The sequence below is a fragment of the Cornus florida genome, unplaced genomic scaffold, assembly GCF_030987335.1.
Source record: "Cornus florida cultivar Cherokee Brave unplaced genomic scaffold, ASM3098733v1 CherokeeBrave_3.0.0_Hap2_Chr05, whole genome shotgun sequence".
NCBI lineage: Eukaryota > Viridiplantae > Streptophyta > Magnoliopsida > Cornales > Cornaceae > Cornus > Cornus florida.
The window spans coordinates 103,572,500-103,596,399 of NW_026775575.1; the positions used below are offsets into that span (position 1 = coordinate 103,572,500).

At 37.3% G+C, this 23,900-nt stretch overlaps 3 protein-coding genes and 1 long non-coding RNA gene across 6 annotated transcripts; 1 reads left to right on the forward strand and 3 right to left on the reverse strand.

The window, feature by feature from the left end:
- Positions 1 to 776: 776 nt before the first annotated feature.
- On the reverse strand, positions 777 to 4,297 carry LOC132310436 (subtilisin-like protease SBT3.8). The gene is made up of 8 exons (XM_059808607.1): positions 4,207 to 4,297; positions 3,791 to 3,946; positions 2,899 to 3,566; positions 2,609 to 2,694; positions 2,278 to 2,523; positions 2,072 to 2,186; positions 1,769 to 1,961; positions 777 to 1,612 (listed from the first exon to the last, which is right to left on the reverse strand). Exons 1-8 carry the CDS (start codon positions 4,280 to 4,282, stop codon positions 1,041 to 1,043), a joined length of 2,112 nt encoding a protein of 703 aa, XP_059664590.1. The 5' UTR covers positions 4,283 to 4,297; the 3' UTR covers positions 777 to 1,040.
- A 1,861-nt stretch (positions 4,298 to 6,158) lies between these two features.
- LOC132308133 (subtilisin-like protease SBT3.5) lies at positions 6,159 to 20,346 on the reverse strand. 3 transcript variants are annotated; one of them, XM_059806133.1, is made up of 10 exons: positions 18,427 to 20,346; positions 18,237 to 18,328; positions 18,019 to 18,116; positions 9,450 to 9,605; positions 8,675 to 9,348; positions 8,469 to 8,554; positions 8,114 to 8,356; positions 7,901 to 8,015; positions 7,058 to 7,250; positions 6,159 to 6,953 (listed from the first exon to the last, which is right to left on the reverse strand). In XM_059806133.1, the coding sequence occupies exons 1-10, from the start codon at positions 18,517 to 18,519 to the stop codon at positions 6,382 to 6,384; spliced, it is 2,322 nt and encodes a 773-aa protein (XP_059662116.1). In that variant the 5' UTR covers positions 18,520 to 20,346; the 3' UTR covers positions 6,159 to 6,381. The 3 variants fall into 3 exon arrangements, with proteins under 3 accessions (XP_059662116.1, XP_059662114.1, XP_059662115.1); XM_059806131.1 differs by lacking the exons at positions 18,019 to 18,116; positions 18,237 to 18,328; positions 18,427 to 20,346 and adding exons at positions 9,882 to 9,979; positions 10,099 to 10,190; positions 10,318 to 12,219; XM_059806132.1 differs by lacking the exons at positions 18,019 to 18,116; positions 18,237 to 18,328; positions 18,427 to 20,346 and adding exons at positions 9,882 to 9,979; positions 10,099 to 10,190; positions 10,318 to 12,225 and having other exon boundaries at positions 6,810 to 6,964.
- LOC132306040 (subtilisin-like protease SBT3.2) lies at positions 15,973 to 17,614 on the reverse strand. Its single transcript, XM_059803237.1, is given in 5 exon segments — positions 15,973 to 16,534; positions 16,536 to 16,683; positions 16,686 to 16,886; positions 17,007 to 17,196; positions 17,576 to 17,614. Coding segments are annotated over 5 exon segments (780 nt in total). The 3' UTR covers positions 15,973 to 16,332.
- A 306-nt stretch (positions 20,347 to 20,652) lies between the features above and the next one.
- Positions 20,653 to 22,358, forward strand: LOC132308134 (uncharacterized). The gene is made up of 2 exons (XR_009482388.1): positions 20,653 to 21,739; positions 21,915 to 22,358. It is a non-coding gene; the product is annotated as an uncharacterized LOC132308134 (long non-coding RNA).
- The last annotated feature ends 1,542 nt before the right edge of the window (positions 22,359 to 23,900 follow it).

The following is a 23,900-nucleotide window of genomic DNA, read 5'->3' on the forward strand; positions in this document are numbered from 1 at the left end:
TATTGTGCTTTTGCTTTTCTTGTTTCTCTCCATTGTCAACTGTGGGGGGTGTTCTTTTTCAAGCAAAAGAAGGATCGTTCAAGGAAAATGTATTACTATAACAAACCCTAGAACACATAAAGGACAAAGGAGGGATGACGACTGCATGTAGTGCAATGAGTGAGAGGACTTCATAAATTTTGGGTTCACATCTTACCATTGTTCGTGTACAAATAATTTCACTATATACAATGGACCACTAGGCCTACTTAATAAATTTCTTCTTAAATTTAGTCTGACCTCAAGCAAGGGGATGATTTAGGCTGGAGTATTCAGAAATATTTCCCCATCTACATTGAATTGTGCTAATATAAAACATTTAAGAGACTTTGCCAGACATGAGTGGAAGAAACAGAGTTCAGAAAAAATAGTGCATAATGGACCGAAGTTTCTAAAGTTGCTTTTTCTTGTTAATCTTATACAGGGTCTCATATAATGGTGTCACTTACTCAATATAGTCACAAAAGGGCCTCTTGCACAGTTGCACTGGAACCAAAATCTCATCAAGGGGGTCCATTCTTAACACTTATTGTTCCAATTTTGCAGCTTTGTTCACAGATGGGGAAGTTTGGCCCACTCACCAGCACAAAAAGAAAAGTAAGCCTAGGCACAGCACTCTCTTGTAGTGCTCTTTTTTCCTTCTAATGTCTGTGTATTGTATTTGAGTAGATAGTGAAACAAATAAGGGCATTCGTTTGGGTTGATTTTGATGCAGTTAAATTTGTAATCTCAGCTTCAATACAAGTATCAGATTAACGTAAACGATCTGTGCAAACTTTAATTAGCAAATTCTACATATTGTATGACTTCATTCATTTGTTGAGAATAAAATCGATTAACATGTAGAATAAAAAACAGACGAGGAAGTAAAATGATACAAGATCCCATCAGCTTACTAGTAAGAGGAATGTTTTGGACAATCATGACTGTGCAACTGTCTATCCTCGTCTGTTGTTATTCTGGTAAGCTACATCATGAGAACTGAAGATGCACAGATACTTTCAATTGTCATCAGTATAAGATGGAATGATCTGTGTCCTCGCAGATATGGGACTTGTCACCATGTGCACCCCATCTGTCCAAGTCAGGCTTCCAAAATAGTATCCCGTGTTCACCCGGTTGGTGGAGGAGACTTCAACCTTGTAGGAGATGGTGTTGGTGGTGCAGTTGAAAACCAGAACATCAGGTTCTACAGCTACAGTTATTCCAAGTGGAGTCTGAATCAGTGGTTTATAAATGGAGGTAAGTGGTCCTACATTTTTGACACTCCTAGTGATGGTGACAGTGTCTTTCAGACTTGGAATGGTGATGGAAGGTAGATTCACATCCAGGATGGAGGGCTTTGTATTAGGACACATTTTGGATTGACCTACAAGCTGAGATATAGCCGAGTCGTTGTAGCCCACGGCACAGAGATAATGTATGTAGTCATCCATGTCCATGTCATATACCAGACCAGGATATGCAGCCCTGTGTGGGTTCACAAGGCCACCTCCATAATCAAATGGATCAGAAGGCTTTCGGGGAGACCCCTCAGCAAAGATAGGCTCTCCAGATGGATCTGTTTTCCATGCTGCCATTAACAACTTATGTAAGTCAAAAATAGTTTCCAGTTATATGCAACACAATATGTGCACAATGTGAATGTACTTTGGTCATTTACAGACCAAAGAAAATGTGGGAGTTTTAATGATATATCAGATAGTGAATTTAACAGCTTAAGAGGTACCAGTTGTGACTATTGCCGATTTAATAGCAGCAGGGGACCAATTGGGGTGCAATGCTTTGAGGAGCGCCACAATGCCTGAGACATGAGGAGTTGCCATTGATGTTCCTGAATAAAATGCGAATCCACCATCCATCGTAGTATCTAAGGGAGAACTAGCTGCTAATATATTCACCCCAGGTGCAGCTATATCTGGCTGTGCTGACATAAAAATGCCCAATTTGTTAGTCACCAATGAATAGGATTCAAAAATTAGCTACATCATACTGTTTTTAACTCCATGTTTGACATAGAGTTAGTAGTTACCTTCAAAATGGCTGGTTCAATGGAGCTAGGGCCTCTAGATGAAAAATATGCAATTTTGGTCGACACAGGTTTCCCAATTTGTGTCCTTGAAGGGCTTAATTTCACCATGGGAGAACTGTGTGCATCAAACCAAACAAGAGTTCACATACTAACAAAGAACAGACAACAATGACTGCACATATGCTACTGATGGTAAATGAAGATACCTTGTGGAACGAATGTAGAATAGTATCTTTGTTCCAAGTTCATAATCCACAACAATACACGGGAAGTCATTGCTGCACGGAGCCAAGATATTGCTGGGATTCTTGGCAACGATGACCCCAAGCCCACCGGCTGCTCTAACAACTGATGAAGCTTTTGCCACTGGTATCCGGCTGGCCACTGATGTGAAGCACAGAACCACTTTTCCTACCACTGAAGTGTTACTAAGCGAAAGAGATTCACAAGCACTGCAATTAAAATCTCGTTTTTTATAATACATCCCCATTTACCAGTAGAAGGAAAAAAGAATAAGAAAATCATTAATTGCTTTACCCAGGAGGTGTTGGATGGAGTCCTGGGGACTCTGGATACACTAAGCCTGTGAAACCAATTTCCTTCCCTGTAGACATGTCTTGACCCTACAAGAATTACAAAAGTAAAGTAAAATCTATGCCAAAATATTTAATGACTAATGACTAGAAAGGTGAAATTGAGGATGATTTAGTACACAGATCCATAGCCATGATTTGGACATCAACAAAAAATTGCTGTGACAATTTATTCACATCCTCAAAAGAAGATATAATAAGACATTTATCAAGTCTAAAATTTTAGCAGCATACCAATATGGTTTTGTTGTTTCCTAGTGTAATTTGTGTCGGAAATGACCTATCCATTGTGCTAGCTGCAACGGTCAAGATCCAGGGCGCTGTGTTCAGAACTGTCTGAGCAGCAGGACCATCATTTCCAGCTCCGCAAACAACTGTAATACCCTTCATCACAGCATGGAATGAAGCAGTGGCAATCACATTGCGCTCATCAACGTCCGGAAATTTACCACTACCACCAAGAGACACAGATATGACATCAACCCCATCATGTATTGCTTCATCAAATCCTTTTAGCATATCAGCAGCTGAACACATCCCTGTTGGTACATTCCAGCACACCTTGTACATGGCCAAACGAGCCCGGGGTGCACCACCTCTTGCTATCCCTTGGCCAAGACCTTTGTAGTTTGCACTGACCACGAAGGAACCACCGGCAGTGGTGGACACGTGTGTGCCATGTCCTGCTGCATCTCTAGGGGACAAATATTCTGGGTTATCAGAAGTGTTGAAAGGCTGCTTTTGAGCAAGAAAACCATCAATGAACCACCGGGCTCCTATCAATTTCCTGTTACAGTCTGTTGTGGCATTAAAGTGATCTCCGGAGTCACACCGACCCTTCCAGCGTGACGGTATAGGCCCAAGGTCCTTGTCACTGAACATTTCTGACTCTGGCCACACACCTGCCATCGTAAATCAGTTCAGAAATACGCAAGTAAATAAAAAGGGCTAGCTTAGTGCACGAGGCTCTCGCCATTACTGGACGTGGAGAGACTGTTTTCTGTGTCGAACCCATGACTTCCATCTCACAATGGAGCAACCTTACCATTACGTTAAGGCTTGCCCTCAACCACCCACATAGATTATATATATATATTAGATTGAGAAAGAAAGAGAGAAGAGCAACCTGTGTCAAGGATACCAATGATAACTCCATCGCCCATATTGGAGTCGTACAGAAGATTGGTAGGATTACATAAAGAGAGGCCAAGGTAATCCCAACTCCTGGTTGTTTGCAGTGTGTGAAAGCCATTGGGTATAACACGAACAACTCCAGGTAATTCTATGCAGGTTACAAATTAGAAATGATGATAATCAATTAACTACTAGTTTTTAGACATATTGCAAACATTATATATAGTAATTGACGCGTAATGCTATATATATATATGACAATAAAAGAGATGGACAAATTAGCAAACTGTAAAGCTATGACAATTAAAGAGAGAGAATTTTTATGCATATTCTTAGCCATATGTCTCTGTCTTTCCTATCAGTAATCCTAATTAACCAGGAAAAGAAGCAGAACTTAATGTGAGATACCTGCAATCTTTTGTGCTTGAGACTCTGTGAGCTTGGCTGCGAAGCCAGAGAAACCATGTTTGTAACTGTAAACCATTGCATCATACGCGGCTTCTTTGCTACATCATGAAGAAAAATCATATGTACATAAACTGTACATCATCTCTAAAACGAATGTGAGAAAAGTGTACCATATCAGTATTTATATATATACCTTCCAACTACAGAAGCAAGCAAGTCATGGTGCGAAGCTCTAACGAGCTCAGGATCATTGTGCTGCCTCTCCCCCATATATACAATATGAAGCTATCATGTATATATATATATTATTAACAAGAATTGTCAGCATACCTCAACTCATGAGGTGAGACTAATTGAGACTTAGATAGGAAGAGAGCTTCTCTTAAGTACTTACTCTACTATTGGCCTCAGCCATGGCAGTGAGAATCAAGAATAGTTTGATCAACACCAACATAAGTGTTTCTTTGCTCTTCTTGATTGTAAGAATTTCCATGTCCCTCTATGTTTATTATTTTTTTCAACATCTGAATGTATAGAGATGTATGGATCATATTATTAAGATTTTGAATCCAAGAAGCATGTACAATGTTTTCTGAGTTGATTCTTTATTTCATAGGATTATGCCAGCAAACTTCACAAACAACTTGTACAGGATATCTTGTAAGATTGTTTCTTTAAATTATTAAATCTCTTGTCTGTAGGTACAAAAAAATTAATTGACTGGGAATACAAAAAACAGGACAACATTTACACACAATCAAGGCCATAAACAAATGAAGTTATTAATTATATAAATTAATTTATTTAGAAACTCATTTGAGATAATTAAATTCGTGAGACAAACGAGTCAATCTTAAGCATATTTAAAAATAAAAATAAAAACACACACACACACACTTTTTAATTTAGTGAGATTAACTTGATAATGCAAGTAAGATTGATCATATTTGTTAAGTTCATTACTTCTACTAGCTGATGAAGTTTGGTTTGTTTTACACACAATCAACAAAATGAAAATACAAGCACTAGTTGTCATGAGTCGCAACTGATGTATTATGAATATAACTTCCGTCTCAAATCATTTTGGGTCTTTTGACTTATGAAAGGGGCATTAACTGTGGAACCAAGCTAGGATATGGGTGAAGAATGGGCTTCTGTGCAATCCAAAGGTTTTGGACTTTTGAGTCATTGCATTCACACATTGTCAATACCCATAATTCAGTACTTTACAATTCAAATCCTTTTTCTTTTACAAAAATAAAAAAAATAATAATTTTATATATGTAAAAAGAAATAAAAGAAATCCTAACTTTCTCTCATATATTCAAAATGAATACACCAAGGCTGTATCCTAATAATATCCTCCTTTCTTTTAAAGAGGATGGCGAGAGTGTGCGCAATGATACTTTGAGACCGAATGAAAATTAGTCTAACAGAATTTTGCAAATGGTTATCAAGTTAATAAATGATAATAAAATTTGTTTATCAGATGTATTGAATCTATTTCATAGGATGACTTTAGTGAAGCTGTTCAGATAACTGCAACTCATCCAATTACTTTCTCCCTCTCCGTGTTTGATTGACCCAATAAATTGAAACCTAAGATGATTATCCTCGTACCTCTGAATCCCTACGAAATTAAACCCATCATTATGAAGATCGGTATTAGATGACTTTAAATGTTCAACTAAAGCTCCATGAAAAAAAGAAAAAAAGAAAATATATATATATATATATACAGCTCAAATTAATAAGCACGAGAATACGGGCTCGAGTATTTATTAAACCACAAAAGCTCAAACTGACGAGTTCTAAAAACATGAACTTATGTTTTTTAAAATAAAAAATAAAAAAAAAAATCAGTCCTCTCACTTTTCTCAGAGCAACGAATTGAGAACTGGAGAGTAGTTTTGTATGGGAGTGGTAAAATTTTCCTGTATGGAAGTGGTAAATTTGATTATGCAAAAATTATATTCATATGTTTGCTGCAACTAAATCTGGTGATCCAAGTTGGAAAAGGCTTATAACCCACCATACATGATTGAAGACACAGTAACAAATGCTTCATCTAAAATCTACTCAATTTGTAGGAAGTCTGAAAAGTAACATTAATCATAGAGCTATATAAATGGTTTACTCAGTGATTTTGAAATAAGATTGTATAACCGTCACTCTTCAAATTTCATTAACACAAGATTGAATGATCTCTGCTCTCACAGAAACAGGACTTCTCACAGCATGCATTTCATTAGTCCATGTTAGGCTCCCAAAATAGTATCCTGTGTTCATCTGATGAGTTAATGAGACTGTAACTTTGAAGGAGATCTTCTTGGTCCCAGAATTGAAGGCCAAGACATCAGGTCTTACTGATAGGATGGTACCCACTGGAGCCTCAATCACAGCTCTATATACAGAATCAACGTGTCCTACATTTGTGACAGTTCTGGTGAGGGTGGTGGAGTTTCTGAGACTTGGTATGGTTATGGAAGGTAAGTTTACATCGAGAATGGAGGGTTGTTTGCTGGGGCACAATGTGGGTTGTCCTATAAGCCGAGAGATGGCAGAACTGTTGTATCCCATAGCACATAGGTAATGTATGTAACTGGCTCTGTCCATGTCATATATCAAACCAGGGTCTGCTGCACCATTCGGGTTCACAATGCCGCCTCCAAAATCAAATGGATCAGCAAGCTTTCGAGGGGAACCCTCAGCAAAGATTGGAAAACCATTCTGACTAGTCATCCATGCTGCATTAAGACTTATAATAGAATAGCTAGTCTCAAGCAATCTAAACATCGATCAGAAAAATAAATACTACATATTTAGATAAAGATGATCAGAATAGAAATACCTGTGGTGACAAGTGCTGATTTTATTGCTGCGGGGGACCAATGAGGGTGTAGAGCTTTGAGAAGGGCGACAATTCCTGAGATATGAGGAGTTGACATTGATGTTCCTGAAAGCATGGCAAATCCATGGTCTTCAAATCGGCCAAGAGGAGAAGTGGCAGCTAATATATTCACACCAGGTGCAGTTATATCTGGCTGTAGCACAATAGAGAAGCAAAATAATATGAGACACCTTGAATATCATATATGGGGCCAATTCAAGGCAGCTCTTAAAGTGGAAAAGGCCGAATAAGTGTCAATTTTCTTAATTAAGCATGTCTAGAGTACTCTTTGAATTTTGTCAACGAGTAAGGTAAGATTTAGAGTACAATTTGATAACAAATCATTTTTTCACTCTTCCTGGCTTGAATAGGACGACCTTAAATAATAGTATCTCTTCCATTTTCCTTAGCCCAAGAACAAGAAAAAAGCCACTCATATACATTACTTAGCATTTTAGGATTATTAATAGCACAGTATACGTAATCTTGTACTCACTAGAACAGAGATGACGGGATTTATATAACACCATTTTAGGATCATACAACAGGATTTTGAGCTTATCACCTAAAAGCACAAGCTTAGGGGACATGTTTCTGCTTGCAATTCTGGATTGAGCTCTGGGTTTGGGCTGGTAGAGGGCTCGAGTTTGTGGAGTCCACTAGGCTTGAACCAAACTTCATCCAGCCCATCCAACCAGCCTCACTAAATCAATACAAAGTAGAGATAGCCTCCATATTCTAAGTATTAATACCATTAAAAACATTAAACATTATTTTACTTTCTACTTGAGTGATAGAGAATACCTTGAGAATTGCTGGCGCAATAGACCTAGGCCCTCTAGATGAAAAGAAAGCCACATTAGCTGACACCGGCTTGCCCACAAGAGTTCTGGAAGGGCTCAACTTCACCATAGGAGACCTGCGTACCCCAGTTGACAAACGACCATTCAAGCATTGCAATGGACCCATTAAATTGATGATGACTATCAAAATGGGAAGAATGACAGAAGATAATACCTTGTAGAACGAATGTAATATAGAATCTGCGTCCCAGCAGTGTAGTCAACTTCAACACAAGGGAAGTCATTGCTGCATGGATTCAAGGAATCTCTGGGGTTCTTGGCAATGATAACACCAACGCCACCCGCTGCTCTCACTGCTGATGAAACACTTGAAACTGCAATCCGAGACACAAGAGTGAAGCACAGCACCACCTTTCCAGTTACTGAAGAGTGATTGAGTAACAGAGCTTCACAAGCACTGCAATGGGGCAAAACAAAGATAAATCACCAAGGGCATTATTTAATTAATGTTTAATGTAAGAACATCAAGTGATAAAAAAGTACTAAATTAATCCAATATCTTGAGGTACCCTGCAGATGTAAGATCAAGCCCTTTGGACTCTGGGTATAACAAACCAGTGAAACCAATTTCCTTCCCTGTATAAATCGCGTGACCCTGCAACGATTACAAAAATAAATCAATGACAACACACTCGTCATGATCTTTTGCGTGCCTAAAATTATTGGAGCCGAATTAATTGATGAATAAGAATCTAGTCCATAACATTAAGTATACCAGTATGGTTTTGTTGTTTCCAAGTGTTATGGGTGTAGGAAATGCCCGATCCATGGTGCTAGCTGCAACGGTTAAAATCCATGGTGCAGTGTTCTGCACTGTCTGGGCCAAAGGTCCATCGTTTGCAGCTCCACAAACAACAGTAATACCTTTGGCCACAGCATGGAAAGAGCCTGTGGCAATCCCATCACGTTCATCAACATCTGAGAACAGAGGAATAGAATATCCAAGTGACAGCGACAACACATCAACCCCATCATGTATGGCTTCATCAAAGGCTTTCAGGATATCAGCAGATGAGCATTGTCCTCCAAGCACATTCCAGCACACCTTGTACACCGCCAACCGAGCACTAGGTGCACCGCCTCGTACAGTCCCTAGAACAAGGCCCTTGTAGCTAACATTGCTCACAAAAGAACCAGCTGCGGTGCTGGAGGTGTGTGTGCCATGCCCATTTGCATCTCTCGGTGACAAGTATTCTTGGTCTTCTGATCTGTTTAATGGCTGTCCATACTCGGCAAGAATTCCATCGATGAACCAACGAGCTCCAATGACTTTCCTATTGCAGTGTGCCTTTGCATTGAATTGCTCTCCAGATTCACAAACACCCTTCCAGTGGGACGGTATAGGCCCAAGCCCTTCATCATTGAAAGCTTTTGACTCGGGCCAAAATCCTGCCAGGTTGATTTAGATATATATTCAGTCCTTCATAAACATAACACACATTCACGCACGAGAGAGAGAGAGAGAGAGAGAGAGAGAGATGTGGGTTGACCTGTATCAAGGACACCTATGATGACTCCATCACCCATATTACTTTTGTGAAGAATGTTGTTAGGGGTATGAGAGGAGAGACCCAGGTAATCCCAGCTCCTGGTTGTCTGCAGCTTGTAAAGGGAATTTGGTATGACACGAACCACACCCGGAAACTCTGAAGTATATGAATTGTGTATGTATGATTAATGTCAAACACCATTTACTCGAAAAAAACTTAAGCTGTTAAAGAAAGTATAACTTAAGTATTTATATTTTACAAATTGTCAGGTAAGTTATTATTTAGTGATAAGTTCATTTCTAGAGGATCCAATTGCTTCATAGTCATCTGAGGCATGGTTTAGTCATGATTATATCTAAAAACAAAGTCCTTAAAGCGAGGGATGAATGTTTGAAGGAAGATGAAAATAACAGTTTTTGTTTTGAAAAGTACCGGCAAGTCTTTGTGCCTGAGACTCTGTAAGAATAGCTGCAAACCCAGAGAAGCCATGTTTGTAACTATAAACCATCAATTCTGAGGCTCCTTCCTTGCTGCACAATGATTATTAAATTAATGTAAACAAATACACACAAACTAGTAGAGAAATTCTATGAACGTTTAATGGTAGCATAGATATAATGTTTTCTGGTTTCTTTCAATTTGTACATACCTTCCAATAATTGTGGCGAGCATGTCATGATGTGAATCTGTGATGAGATTAGGATCATTGTGCTGTCTCTCTCCAAGATAAACAATGTGAACCTGTTGATTGAAAAAAGAATGTTTCAATATATATACATAAATGTATATATGTCTCTGTAAGGTTTCTAAATCTAATCCTTGAAACTCTGGGATGTGTTGTTGAGATAAACAAATTAAGCATACATACATTGCTCTTGGCGACCAGTTGTGTTGTTATGAAGCACTGTCCATAGAGAACAAAGAGAAAATACAGTACAAGGAATGGAGTTGGGTTGCTCATATTGTCTGGTGTGTTTGAGACAGATGATGAAATCAGAAATTGATTAAGAATCTGATTGAGAAATCACTCAATGGCTCTTAGAAGACGGAAAAAATTTAGACATACCAATATATGCTTGCTTTTGAAAATTACCAAAACTCAGATGGCACTTCAAAGTTTTAATGTGGGCAAGTTGTATGTACAACCACACAAGTCATAATAGCTTACATGGTCCAATCAGTAGAAAGTAAAATGGCTTCAAATGGGCTTCATTTTTGGAGATTTATTGTGCCCAAGCACTTCAGTTACAAGCTATTAATATTCTTCAAATGAAATGTAAGTATAACATGAGGCCTCAAGCATTACATAAATACATACAAGGATCAAAAGTTAATAAGAAAAGGTCAGCATGGCTAACTGTAGGTAACGATCGTGAAATATTGACTAGTAGAGAAGTTATCTTCTTGATCATTTGACTGGTGGCACAAATGCTAGAAAATCTACTCCGATAATGTCCACATTAAATAAGTATTATTGACTGACAGATTGTTGACTTCTTCCTATGAATTATCAGATAGCCAGAGGAAATGTTTTTAATTTAATTTGAATGGTCCAACCATTGAATTTTGCACTGATAGTGATGATATATAATTGACCTTCATGTTTGGGGCCACAGACAAATCTCTTAACTCTCTCTAGATGCTATTAATTATCAAGAATCACCTAACAAAGAGAAAAGAAAAGAAGAACAAAACCAAAGACTAAACTTTCCCAATCTTCACAAGATAGTTAAAATAACACAACCAAAAAATTGTTATCCCCTTCCAGACCTTGTGCCATGTTTTCATCTCATTTAGCTACTTGTGCGACGAGAATGAGTTTGCTTTAAGATAATGTGCACCAACCAGGCAGAATCCTGTATAACATGACTGCATCAGGTTTATATTTTGTTTAGGCAAGCTTCAATATAAACACTTCGATTAAGTCAACCGCAATCTGAGCATTGTATGTCTGCATACCATTTCTTGGTTTGGCACCAATGAAACCTAATCCTCTTCCCACATGGTATGTCGAATTATTGTATCGATAATAATGAACGCATGTCTGCTGTCTTAATTACAAAAAGAAATGTACATGCTCAGTGCCCACTGAATTCGCATTTAGAGCAAAGGGTCAGCGATAAAAGGGCTTGCATGAAGCATTATAATGGGAATACAATTGCAAAGCAGTTTTTACATGCCCCTTCAATGGTCAAAGCAATAACCATAAAGTTTGTTTCAGTGGAATGCATGACCCTACAAAATTTGAATTTAAAAGATAAGTTGTACTATTTCATCATGTTCCACCAATCATATTTGGTATGCAATTAATTATGCAAAGTATATAGCTTTCATAAGCTCACCAATTCAATTTCTAATTTTCCTATAGCTTTCTGATAATGACTCATCACATCTTAATCCAATAGTCGTGCTGCCTAGAAGCCACTTTTTCTAATAATAAATATAAATTGGGAAGATAAGGGTTTACTGACAAAGCCTAAACAAAACTAAGTGACTATAAATTAAAGAAAGAAAAGATGAATATTCACCAAATTAAAAACTTAAATGCCTCATTTGAGATTTATTCCATAAAGTGCCCTTCTTATATTGAATTATTTTATAATTAGGCAAATCTACCTTATACATTATGAAAATCCCTAAAAATTGTGGAAAGTCTAAAATGGTATTATATATACTCATTAATCATTTGAACAAAACAAAATCAATAAAAACCCAATTGCCATAACATAGGAAACTATCTTGATCAGCAGATGGAAAAGCCCAGATCAGAAATTAAGAGTACTCAAAAGGCAGAGGAAGGGAGGAGATTAAACCTGGCGTTGGGGGACTCTGCAGGGGATCTCAACTTGGAATTCAACAGGAAGACCCAAGAACCCATTGAAGCGATCGAATGTGACATGGGTGATATGTTGTGTTGAACGTTCATGGGCCACCTGATTTCCATGCGATGAACGGCGGAGATGACTTCCTCCCGTCGATCCACATCGCAAAAGTCCATGGATTTTCTCAGAACTAAACAAAAATCAATAAAACCCAATCAATTGCACAAACCAAAAGAATTGTTTCCTTCTTTCGCCTCTTTGATTCGAGTCCGAACGTGGATTCAACACCTCTGCCAAACCCTAGATTTCTCAAATAATTTGTATAATCCCCTTAATTTTCTTCTTCTTTAGTATTATTTTTATTTTGGTTTTGGGAGTAAAATGTTCTACCTTCGTCCCTCAGTGTCAATTTTTGATTTTATAATTTTTTAAGAGGGTGTGCAATTAATGTATTATTATTTTTAAAATTATCAAATTATTATTTTTAATTTAAATATATATAGTTACAAAATTTGAAATTTTTTTTTAAAAAATAAAAGACAATGAAAATATAAATAAAAAATATTTAACTTAAAAAAAAGAGACATGTAAAAAAAAAAAAATAAATCACTAATAAAGGACGAAGGGAGTAGTGTTTTGCACATAAATGACAAGATGATCTAATGTAAGACAGTTGGATTTTATGTTGGGCTTATAAGGGATGGGATGAAATACAACTAGGAATGTAATAAATGGGACATAAATGGAAATGATTTGATAATTTTAAATTGAATTCTTTAAAATATTTCTCTCAATAATAAATAAATTAAATTAAAAAATAACATTGCTCCATAATTTTTTTTAGGGTTAATTTCACCTACACTTCCTCACGTTTGTTTATATTTCACTTACACCCCCTCAATGTTTCATAATTCCATCTACACCCCCTGTCAGTAACCACCGTTTAATTTTCTAACAGAAATGTGTGATTTTACTTTTTTGCCCATAAATTATATATTAAAATTTATAACTTAAATAAAAAGACTTAAATGCCCTCTATCTCTTTCTCTGCATAGAGACACATTCTGTAAACACCCGTGACCAAGTCGGACGATGAAGATCTCTTCACCTCTCAAGATTGCTTCACCCAAGTCGGATGGCAATCCCAAGTCCGGTGAAGTTCAGTTCAGTTAGGCGAAGCTCGCAACGGAAGACAACGGCTATGATAAGAACCCGTGTCGTCCATGGCTGCACATCGTCGATCTGAAGACCGATAAAATGTCTCCACATGAAATTTTCATTCCAAGCTAAGATTTCATTAAATTTAGTAAAAATCAAAATCTATAAGCTCTTATCATCCCCAATATCCAACCATCGCCATCTTTAACAGCTCGACCACAATCCATCAATGAAGTTAAGTAACCCGGACAATGTAATCTTATCATCCTAAGTTCTATCCCCAAACTCTCGATTCTGCAACCCAACATTGCAGTCAATGTCTTCGATCACCAGTATGGACCGGTTTGTCGTGTTGATCAACAGCCTCCTCAGATCTGAATTGCATTGAACCTCTCTCAAGTCCAAGTCATACACATCAAACTTCAAGTAATTAGCCATGGCTGCAACCAAACTCGACTTCCCTGTACCGAGTGGTCCATACAACAAATACCCAAGCTTCCAAGCCCACCCAACTCTTCTGTAGTACTCCTTCCCATTTATGAACTTCTCAATATCTTCAATCAGCTCCTTCTTCGTCTCCGTATTCATCGTTATTGTATCGAATGCTGCCGGATGATTAAGAAGCACCGTACCCCAATAGTCTGTACCATTATAGTCCACTGTCTGAAGGCTTTAAAGCTTTTCTCTTTTCTTTAATTGCCTTGGCTCAGCCGAATCCATCTCGTCGAACTCAGTCTCGCTGCTGCCGGACATCACAGCCTCGAACTCAGTTTTCGCCGGCACCATCAACATCCTCATAGTAAGCCATCAACATTTTCGCCGGCGCCGCCATCAACATTTTCGCCGGCGCCGCCATCAACATCCTCACAGCCCGTCATCTTCAACAGCCGGATCGGAGCCAGCCATCTCCCTCTTCGCCAGCACCATCAACATCCTCACAGTAAGCCATCTTCCTCTTCGCCGGCGCCACCATCAACATCCTCACAGCCCGTCATCTTCAACAGCCGGATCGGACCCAGCCATCTCCCTTTTTGCCGGCGGCATCAACATCCTCACAAACCGCCAACTCCTCCCTGCTTTTGTAAGATCCGCCGCCACTGGATCGGCTCTACAACAGCCGCCACCTCCATCTCCAAGCTTGTGTACCTCATGGCCAAAAGTTATCCATCTGTTGAAACTTGAAAATTCTCGGCTACAACAAGCAGGAACTATCTTGGTTTGGGTTGTCACCGACAGAACTATCTTAAGGGTAATTTTGTAAATTTGCATTGGTCAATAACGTTAAAAATGTCATTTCAAGTATTGGAGGGGTAAAATTGACCTTGTACTGATTTGTTAATGCTAACACCGTCAGTTACTTAACGGCAGGGGGTAAGTTGCTACATAAATCAAAACCTCAAGGGAGGTAGGTGGAATTATGAAACGTAGAGGGGGTATAAGTGGAATATAAGCAAACGTTGGGGGGTGTAAGTGGAATTAACTCTTTTTTTTATGGTGCAGTGGCAATAGTGGTAGAGGTGAAAAGCAATTGTGGTGTAGGAGTCAACGGTAGAGGAAAACCATAGTAGTGGTGTTGGTGGAAGGTGGTGATAATTAAGGACGGATCCAAAAAATTGGGTAAGGGGGACAATAGTGAAATGTTTTTATAATTTCAGGGGGCAACACTAAAATTCAATTGGTATATAATTGTAATATAGAAAAATTCCTAGTATTTAGTGTTAAAAATATGAAGCCTCTTTAAGTAATGGTGGAAGGTGTCAGCGGTGTAGGTGATGATGGTGGAAGGTAGTGGTGTGATGGTGGTCGAAGACGATAGTGGTGTAGGTGGAGGTGGTGGAAGGTGGCAGTGATGAAAAGATAGTGGAGGTGACGATGGTAGTAGTTGTGGAAGGCAGTGAAAGTGACGGTAGTAGAAGTCGGTAGCAATGGTGGTGGTTGATGTCGGTGGAGGTGTGATGATGGTGGAAGGCGGTGATAGTCGTAATGATGATGGTGGCAACGGTGGAAGACGGTAGCGATGTAGGTGGTGGAAAATGGAAGTGGTGAAATGTGGTGGTGATGATGGCGACAACGACGATAGTGGTGGTGGTAATGGTTATGGCAGTGGTGACAACATATAAGGCTATTGGTTTTTTGTGGCGGTAGCAATGGTGGTAGTGGTTTTTGGACTTGAAACATAATGGTATTCTGGGAACTTGATTTTTTTTTAAAAATGTTATCTGGGAATGTAATGACCATTCTATAGGTTTAGTTGTGAAATAAATTTTTATTTATTCTCACTTTAAATTGTATACTAAACAAAGAAAATAATTGAAAAAAACATTCTATTTCATTCCATCCATACATACCAAGTTTCTAATTTGATTACTCTACTATTTATATTTTCCTTATTTTGGTCAGTTAGCATTTTTGTTTATGTGAAAATTATTTTTCTTGATAATATATTACAGATTTCCTACCACACAGAATGATCCCCATCCAGCAACGCCTACACAATTCAATACATATATGTATAATGCAAAATTTTGACAAAGTTTCAAAAACCAAACTTGTACTGATGGCTATAGGTTTCCTTAATATTGTATGTAATTGAGCATTTGCATCCAATGTTACATTAGCATCAAAGCAAAATCATGATCCAAGATGCAATTAATCTTAATTTGTTTATCAACTTTATTGATTCTATTTGATAGGATGATTTTAGTTGTTCAACAGTTCATTCCTTCATGGAATGGAATTATTTAGATGATTATGAGCGTTTAACTGAAGTGAATCTTTTGTGATGCTTACAAGAGGATATACAAAATCAGGCAACAGCAACTCAACCAATTACTCGCCAGTCACCACCAAGCTCGAACTATGAAGCACGAGGATAGAAAATTAATCCTAGACCCATAATTTCATTAGCGTTGTATGATCTCTGCTCTCACAGAAACAGGACTTCTCACAACACGCATTCCACTGGTCCAAGTTAGGCTCCCGAAGTAGTATCCTGTGTTCATCTGATGAGTTAATGAGACTGTAACTTTGAATGACATCTTCTTGGTCCCAGAATTGAAGGCCAAGACATCAGGTCTTACTGATGGGATAGCACCCACTGGAGCCTATCACAGCTCTATATACAAAATCGACGGGTCCTACATTCGTGACACTTCTGGTCAGTGTGGTGGAGTTCCTGAGACTTGGTATGGTTATGGAAGGTAAGTTTACATCAAGAATGGAAGGTCGTTTTATGGGGCACAACGTGGGTTGTCCATAAGCCTAGAGATGGAAGAGCTGGTGTATCCCATAGCACATAGGTAATGTATGTAACTGGCTCTATCCATGTCATATATCAAACCAGGGTCTGCTGCACCATTCGGATTCACAATGCCGCCTCCAAAATCAAATGGATCAGCAAGCTTTCGAGGGGAGCCCTCAGCAAAGATTAGAAAACCTTTTTGACCAGTTCTCCATGCTGCATAAAGACTTAGGTTAGATAGTAGAATAGCTAGTCTCAAGACTCGAGCAATCTAAACTTGGATTAAAAATTATGTAGTAATAAATATTTTGACAAAATTGGTCAAAATGGAAATACCTGTGGTGACAAGTGCTGATTTTATTGCTGCCGGGGATCAATCACGGTGAAGAGCTTTGAGAAGGGCTACAATGCCTGCAACATGAGGAGCTGACATTGATGTTCCTGAATGCAAGGCAAATCCATGGTCCTCAAATGGATTACATGGAGAAGCAGCTAATATATTTACACCAGGTGCAGTTATATCTGGCTGTGGCACAATAGAGAAGCAAACTAATATGAGACAACTTGAATGTCATATGTGGGGCCAATTCAAGGCAGCCTAAATTGGCCAAGGCTAAATAAGTGTCAATTTTATTAGTTAAGGATGTATAGATTACTCTTTCAATCTTGTAAAAAACATGAGCTAAGATTTAGAGTACAATTTGAAAATTTGATAACAATTCCTTTTTTCACTCTTAATGGCTGGAATAGGAATCTCTTCCATTTTCCTGGAAGGAAATTGAAGCAAGCCCAAGAACAAGAAGAAAGCTTCTCTTATATATTTCTTAGGATTTTAGGATCATTAATAGCAAAGTATACGTAATCTTGTACTCACAAGAAAAGAGATGATGGGATTTATTTCAAACCATTTTTAGGATCATTCCTATGATGACTCCATCACCCATATCACTTTTGTGAAGGATATTGTTAGGGGTACAAAAGGAGAGACCCGGGTAATCCCAACTCCTGGTTGTCTGCAGCTTGTAAAGGGAATTTGGTATGACACGAACCACACCCGAAAACTCTGAAGTATATGAATTGTGTATGTATGGTTAATGTCAAACATCGTTTACTAAAAAAAAAAACGCTTAAGTTGTCAAAGAGGGTATAATTTAAGTATTTATTTTTTCAAACATAAACAAATTGTCATCAAGTTGTTATTTAGAGGTAAGTTCATATTTAGAGGATGCAATTGCTTCATCATCTGAGACATGGTTTAGACTTGACCATATCTTTAAATATAGCTCGTATAGCGAGGGATAAACGTTTGAAGGAAGAAGAAAATAATAGTTTTTGTTTTGAAAAGTACCGGCAAGTTTTTGTGCCTGAGACTCTGTAAGCACAGCTGCAAACCCAGAGAAGCCATGTTTGTAACTATAAACCATCAATTCTGAGGCTGCTTCCTTGCTGCACAATGATTAATAAATTAATGTAAACAAATACACACAAACTAGTATAGAATTTCTGCGTACATTTAATAGTAGCATAGATATATTGTTTTCTGGTTTTTTTTCAATTTGTACGTACCTTCCAACTATAGTTCCAAGCACGTCATGATGTGAATCTGTGATGAGATTTGGATCATCATGCTGTCTCTCTCCAAGATAAACAATGTGAACCTGTAGATTGAAAGGAGAATGTTTAAACGTATATACATATATGCATATGTCTCTGTAAGGTTCTAAATCCTTGAAACAAACAAATAAAGCTTACATACTTTGCTCTTGGCGACCACTTGTGTTGTAACGCAGCCCTGTCCAAAAAAGACAAAGAGAAAATGCAGTATAAGGAATGGAGTTGGGTTGCTCATATCGTCTCCTAGTGTATTTTAGACAGATGACGAGATCAGAAATTGAATAAGAACCTGATTGAGAAATCGCTCAATGGCTCTTATAAGATGGAAAGAAAAAAAAAATGAGCGTCGGGTTTATAATTTGCTTAGGAAGGCTTCAATATAAACACTTTGATTAAGTCAGCTGCAAGCCGAACATCATAAGTTGAAGATTCAATGATACCTAATCCTTCGCTTAGGCATGCCATTTCTTGGTTTGGCTTCAATGATACCTAATCCTCTTCCCACATGGTAAGTCGAGGATTCAATATATTGTTATGATAGTAATGAATGCATGTGTGTTGTCTTAATTACAAAAACAAATGTACATGCCCAGTGCCCACTGAATTGGCATTCAGAGCAAAGGTTTGGTGATAAAAGGGCATGCATGAAGCATTATAATACGAATACAATTGCAAAGCATTTTTTTCATTTTAGGAGAGGATTTAATGAAGCTAGCGAAAGAGAAGGGAATTATAATACGGTTTGTCATAGTCACAGGTCAGTTATGTCTAATATCGCTAGTAATCTGCATTTAACAAATTAATTTGCATCAGGGTGTTGGTCTTGTCAAAATATAAGAGACTAGATTATGTGCTTTACAGTGCAACTCGTGTTTTTTTAGATAGTTCAATTGAAGCTGAAGATGAACAACACAAGGATTTTCTGCGACTGCAGTGTTATGTTTGCGACTGCCTAAGATAAAGTTTACCAGTTTCACAAAGCTAGGATATGGGCGAAGAATGGGCTTCTATGCAATTTAAGGATTTGGAGTCATTGCATTCAAAAGTTATCAATACCCATGATCTGCTACTTTACAATTCAAAATGAATAAAACTTGCCTCTACATAGACGAGAAGAAACCTTCTACAAATCACTTACGTGGCACGATGACACGTTTCCTTTTTTAAATTTAAAATATGTAAAACGAAATAAAAGAAATCTTAACTTTTTCTCTTATATTCAAAATTCAAATGGACACATGTCATTCTGTCATTGTGCCACATCAGTGGTTTGAAAGAGGTTCCTTCTCACCAGTGCCATTCTGTCATGGAGGCTAGCATTTTTCATTTAGAATCTACCAAATGAAGTGCATTATCTTTGCTATGGATGTAACTAAAATAGTGTTATATTGCATTTGGAAGCTCAATTGAAAACGGAGAAACATAGTTCAAAACTTAAAGTAGTTTTTCTCCGATTTCAATTCCAAAGCACTAATTCTATGATATCACACATAGGTCAATCAAAACTCATAAGATTCCTAACTTTCTATAGGTTAATAAAATAATAAATTTAAAAAAAAATTAGAAGCTGACTACAAGTCATTTTAGCTAAGTGCTTGCAATCTGCATTATATAATAACAATAATAGACAATCCAACGGTTGAAGAAGTGATCTAAATTTTTCAATAAAATCCTAGAAGCCACTTTTTGTAATAATTTAAAACTTAAATGGGAATAAGTGACAATTTGAGATTTATTGCATAAAGTGTCATTTTTTATAATGAATTATTTTAGAATTAGACAAATCTACCCTTGTACATTATAAAAATCCCTAAAAATTGATAAGGGCCTAAAATGGTACTCATTAATCATTTGCACATAACAAAATCAATAAAACTCAATTATCATGCTTAGATCATCGTATATTTTACAGCAATAGTACATACATAGGAAACTAATCTACTAATCTTTTGGACTTACTGAAAATCTCTCTAAGACACGTGATAAAAAAAATAAAATAAATAAAAATAAGCAAATGGAAAACCCAGATCAGAAATTAAGAGTACCCAAAAGGCAGAGGAAGAGAAGAGATTAAACCTGGCACTGGGGACTCGACAGGGGATCTCAACTTGGAATTCAACAGGAAGACCCAGGAAAACATTGAAGCGATTGGATGTGACATGGGTGATGTGTTGTGTTGAACGTTCATGGGCCACCTGATTTCCATGTGATGAACGGTGGAGATGACTACCTCCCGTCGATCCACATCGCAAGAGACCATGGATTTTCTCAGAGCTAAACCAAAACCCTAGATTTCTCAAGCAATCTGTATAATCCCCTTACTTCTCTTTTCTTTATTACTATTATTATTACTCCGTTTTTTTTTTTTTTTTAAAGTTACAAGAAAGGCCTTCGGCCAAAACAGCCCACTAGAAGTAAACACAGCCCGAAGACAAACCCAACCCGAAGGCAAACTAAAACCCAAGCAACAGAACCAGCCCAGAGCTAGCCAAACCCAAAGCAAAAAGAACTTCATGTAGCAGTTGAAACCATTACATGAAGATCTTAAACACTGATCCGGTGACTAAACCTACGGCGATGGAGAGGTAGTCTCCATGAATCTCAGTCCTGTGGCCTCGGAGGAGATCTGCAACAAGATGGAGAAAGATTCCAGCTACTCGGAATCGATCTAGAAGCCATGCAATCCCTAAGACAACCCAGACGTAGGAGTGAGGTGATTGAATTGCAGACTTTAGCTAGAACCGTGCTCTGCGAATCTGATTCCCTCTGAAGATGCGATTGTTCCTCTCTTCCTAGGTGTGATATACCAATGCTGAAAGACAGACTTTCCTTAGAGTGTTGATTGGTGAGCTTGACTTCCATCGAACACTGATCCATAGAATTTTTTTTTTTTCCCCTAAATGATCCATAGAATTATTTCTTCCCAATTGTGAAAAGCTTTATGGAACCCGCATCTGTCTTGGATGAATTTCCAAAGAGGGGAAGAAAAGGTGCAGTTGAAGAATAGATTAACGTGGGACTCCGTTTCAGTATTGCAAAGGGCACAAACGTTATCATGGTGAGCCATGGCTCTGCAATCAAGGTTTGGAAGCCTGCCCTGAACAGCCAGCCACATGTTGAATTTCATTCTCGGGATGGAAGGTGTATGCCATACAAAGTTGTGCCAAGGAACTGTAGGACCATGATTTGATAGGTGGAAAGTTGTGTGCTTCAAGGTGAATGAACCAGAAGGGGACACAGACCAAATCAATTTGTCGTCCCTGAAAGCAGCAGGTTGTTGTAGAGAGAGGAGTTCAGGGATTGCAGAGGATAATTGAGGTGGAAAGCTCCAAGAATTGTTGACAATAAAGTGAGCCAGTTTTGTGTCTTCATGTATACCCAAAAAGGAGAGGATGGATGGTGGAAATCGAAAGCATAGAGGCCCTCCAGAGGACCAATTATCCAACCAAAATGAGGTATCATTCCTATCACCAATAATATGCTTGATAAAATGCCTTGCATGATATTTGAGTTGCAAAATTTTCCTCTAACTCCAAGAGCATGAGTGAGGGACTTTCAATAACCAGAAATTCCTGCCTTCGATTAGATGAATTCAACACCAATTTAACCAGATTCTATCTGTGTTATCAGTGTGAAGTTCCCAAATATATCTCAGGATAGCTGCATGGTTGGACAATTCTAGGTTGGGCAGACCCAAACCCCCTTCAACCTTAGGTTTGCACATTGCTTCCCAATTTATCTTTCCTCCATTGGATTTCATCTCTGGGCCATACCATAAGAATGATCTGAAAATCCTATTGACTTCATTGATAACACTCTTTGGAAGAATGAAGATGCTGGACCAATAAAGCTGTGTGGATACAAGGACAGATCTAACAAGCTGCAATCTACCTGCATAAGAGTGAGATCTTGCAGTCCAATGAGAGATTCTGTAAGTAATCTTCTCTATCAGTTCTCCGTATTTTCTTATTTGTGGTTACGTATGATATTTTTTTTTGGTTTTTGGTATTTGTTGTTGATTGTGGTTATGTATGATATTTTTTTATGGTCTAAGCATGAAAATGGATTTTACTATATTGGTTTGTGTGCAAATGATTAATGGGTGTTTTCAATATTATTTAATTATTTTATAATTTTTAAAGTATGTAGATTTGTGTCTCGTGTTGGCAGAGATTCGGGATTTGGGAGGTAAATTCTTAAATTCTAACTGCACTTTATTTTTTGGGTGAGGCCAAAATATATATATATATATATATATATATATATATATGTGAATTTGTCAAAGTACACTAATTCTTTATAAGAAGGTATTTATAAAATAAATTTTAATCGGTCATTTAAGTTTTAATAAATTTGATGACTATTTATTTTTTATTATTTCATGAGACTTGGTAATTGAAATTTAATTTTTTTCTAATAAATACCTACTTAATCTTCCTCCCTCCTGTCCTAATTTAATTGTCGACCTTTATTCTTGCCGGAATTTTTTTTTTACTACCCTTTGATAACTTTTAATATAGGGCGAATTATAAAAATCCCCTTTCGACTTTCACCCATTTGCAAAAAAACACCCCTTATGAATATATTTAACAATTAACCCCCCTCAACTATCATGAGGAGGTCATTTTAACTAAACTCTGTTAGAGTGATTGTGTGAGGAAAATTTTATGACAAAATTACCCTTAACATGAAACATCCGTTTGAGTAATTGCGTGATAAAATTTTTGGATGAAATTACCCTTAAAACTAAAGTACCCACCACTCATTATTATTATTATTTAAATGCATAAAATACTAAAATGAGGCATCTGATTTTGAAACGAGACCTTTGATTTTTTTCTTTCGAAATGTTCTTGCATTTGGACTACATATAGTAATATGATAGTTATTTATCAATTGTCAACTTAAATTGGTTTTGGTGTGAAAAAAAAAATCTTGTACCATGATTTTTTATAAAATAAGATAAAGAAAGAGATATATATACGAGAGATCCAAAAATATCAGTACTTGATTCTTTATAAAATTTAAAAGTAGAAATTTATCAAACTATGTGGCAAAATTATCTCATAATTAAGAGGAAGTAGCTTTTTTCATTTATATATATGTGTGTGTATGTGTGTACTATGTAGCATATCATAATTTAATAAAAAAATATTAGGATTAAGATTTATGATATTGAAAGAAATAAAATTTTATGTCATAATAAATGCTTTTTCTACAGAATAAATTAATAATTAAAGATAGTCTAAACAAATATTTGTTATTTAAGTGAAATGTCTTTTGACTATAAAAAAATAAAAAATAAAATGTGACGGCCCTGGTTTTTCAAGCCAGTGCGTCCTGTGATGAACCGAAATTTGATCCGATAACGGATCCGAAATGCGGAAGCAAAAACAGAAATAAGGTTTCTAGAGATATACAACATCCGTAGGACGCCAAAGTGACCTTCCATGAGGCCATGGAATTTCACGAGAATCGACTCGGAATAAAAGATCAGAAAAAGATCAGGAGAAACCCCCAAGGGTAAAATAGTCTTTCTACATGAAAATAACATCTTCTGAAAATGTACATCATTCCCAAGACACATTCGTGACTTCCCATGAAGTTACGGAACTT

Bases quoted from the DNA above. Each gene is read 5' to 3' on its own strand.
- LOC132310436 (XM_059808607.1), bottom strand. From the start codon at position 4,282: ATGGTTTACAGTTACAAACATGGTTTCTCTGGCTTCGCAGCCAAGCTC. The intron at 2,187-2,277 runs GTATCTTCATTT...TGATGCACACAG, and splicing joins TTCTACATTCGTTCCACAAG to TTCTCCCATGGTGAAATTAA. The intron at 1,962-2,071 runs GTAACTACTAAC...ATGTCAGCACAG, and splicing joins TTGAACCAGCCATTTTGAAG to CCAGATATAGCTGCACCTGG.
- LOC132308133 (XM_059806133.1), bottom strand. From the start codon at position 18,519: ATGAGCAACCCAACTCCATTCCTTATACTGCATTTTCTCTTTGTCTTT. The intron at 9,606-18,018 runs GTACTTTTCAAA...CATATACTTCAG, and splicing joins TCAGGCACAAAAACTTGCCG to AGTTTCCGGGTGTGGTTCGT. The intron at 8,357-8,468 runs GTACCTCAAGAT...GCCCCATTGCAG, and splicing joins CTTGATCTTACATCTGCAGG to TGCTTGTGAAGCTCTGTTAC.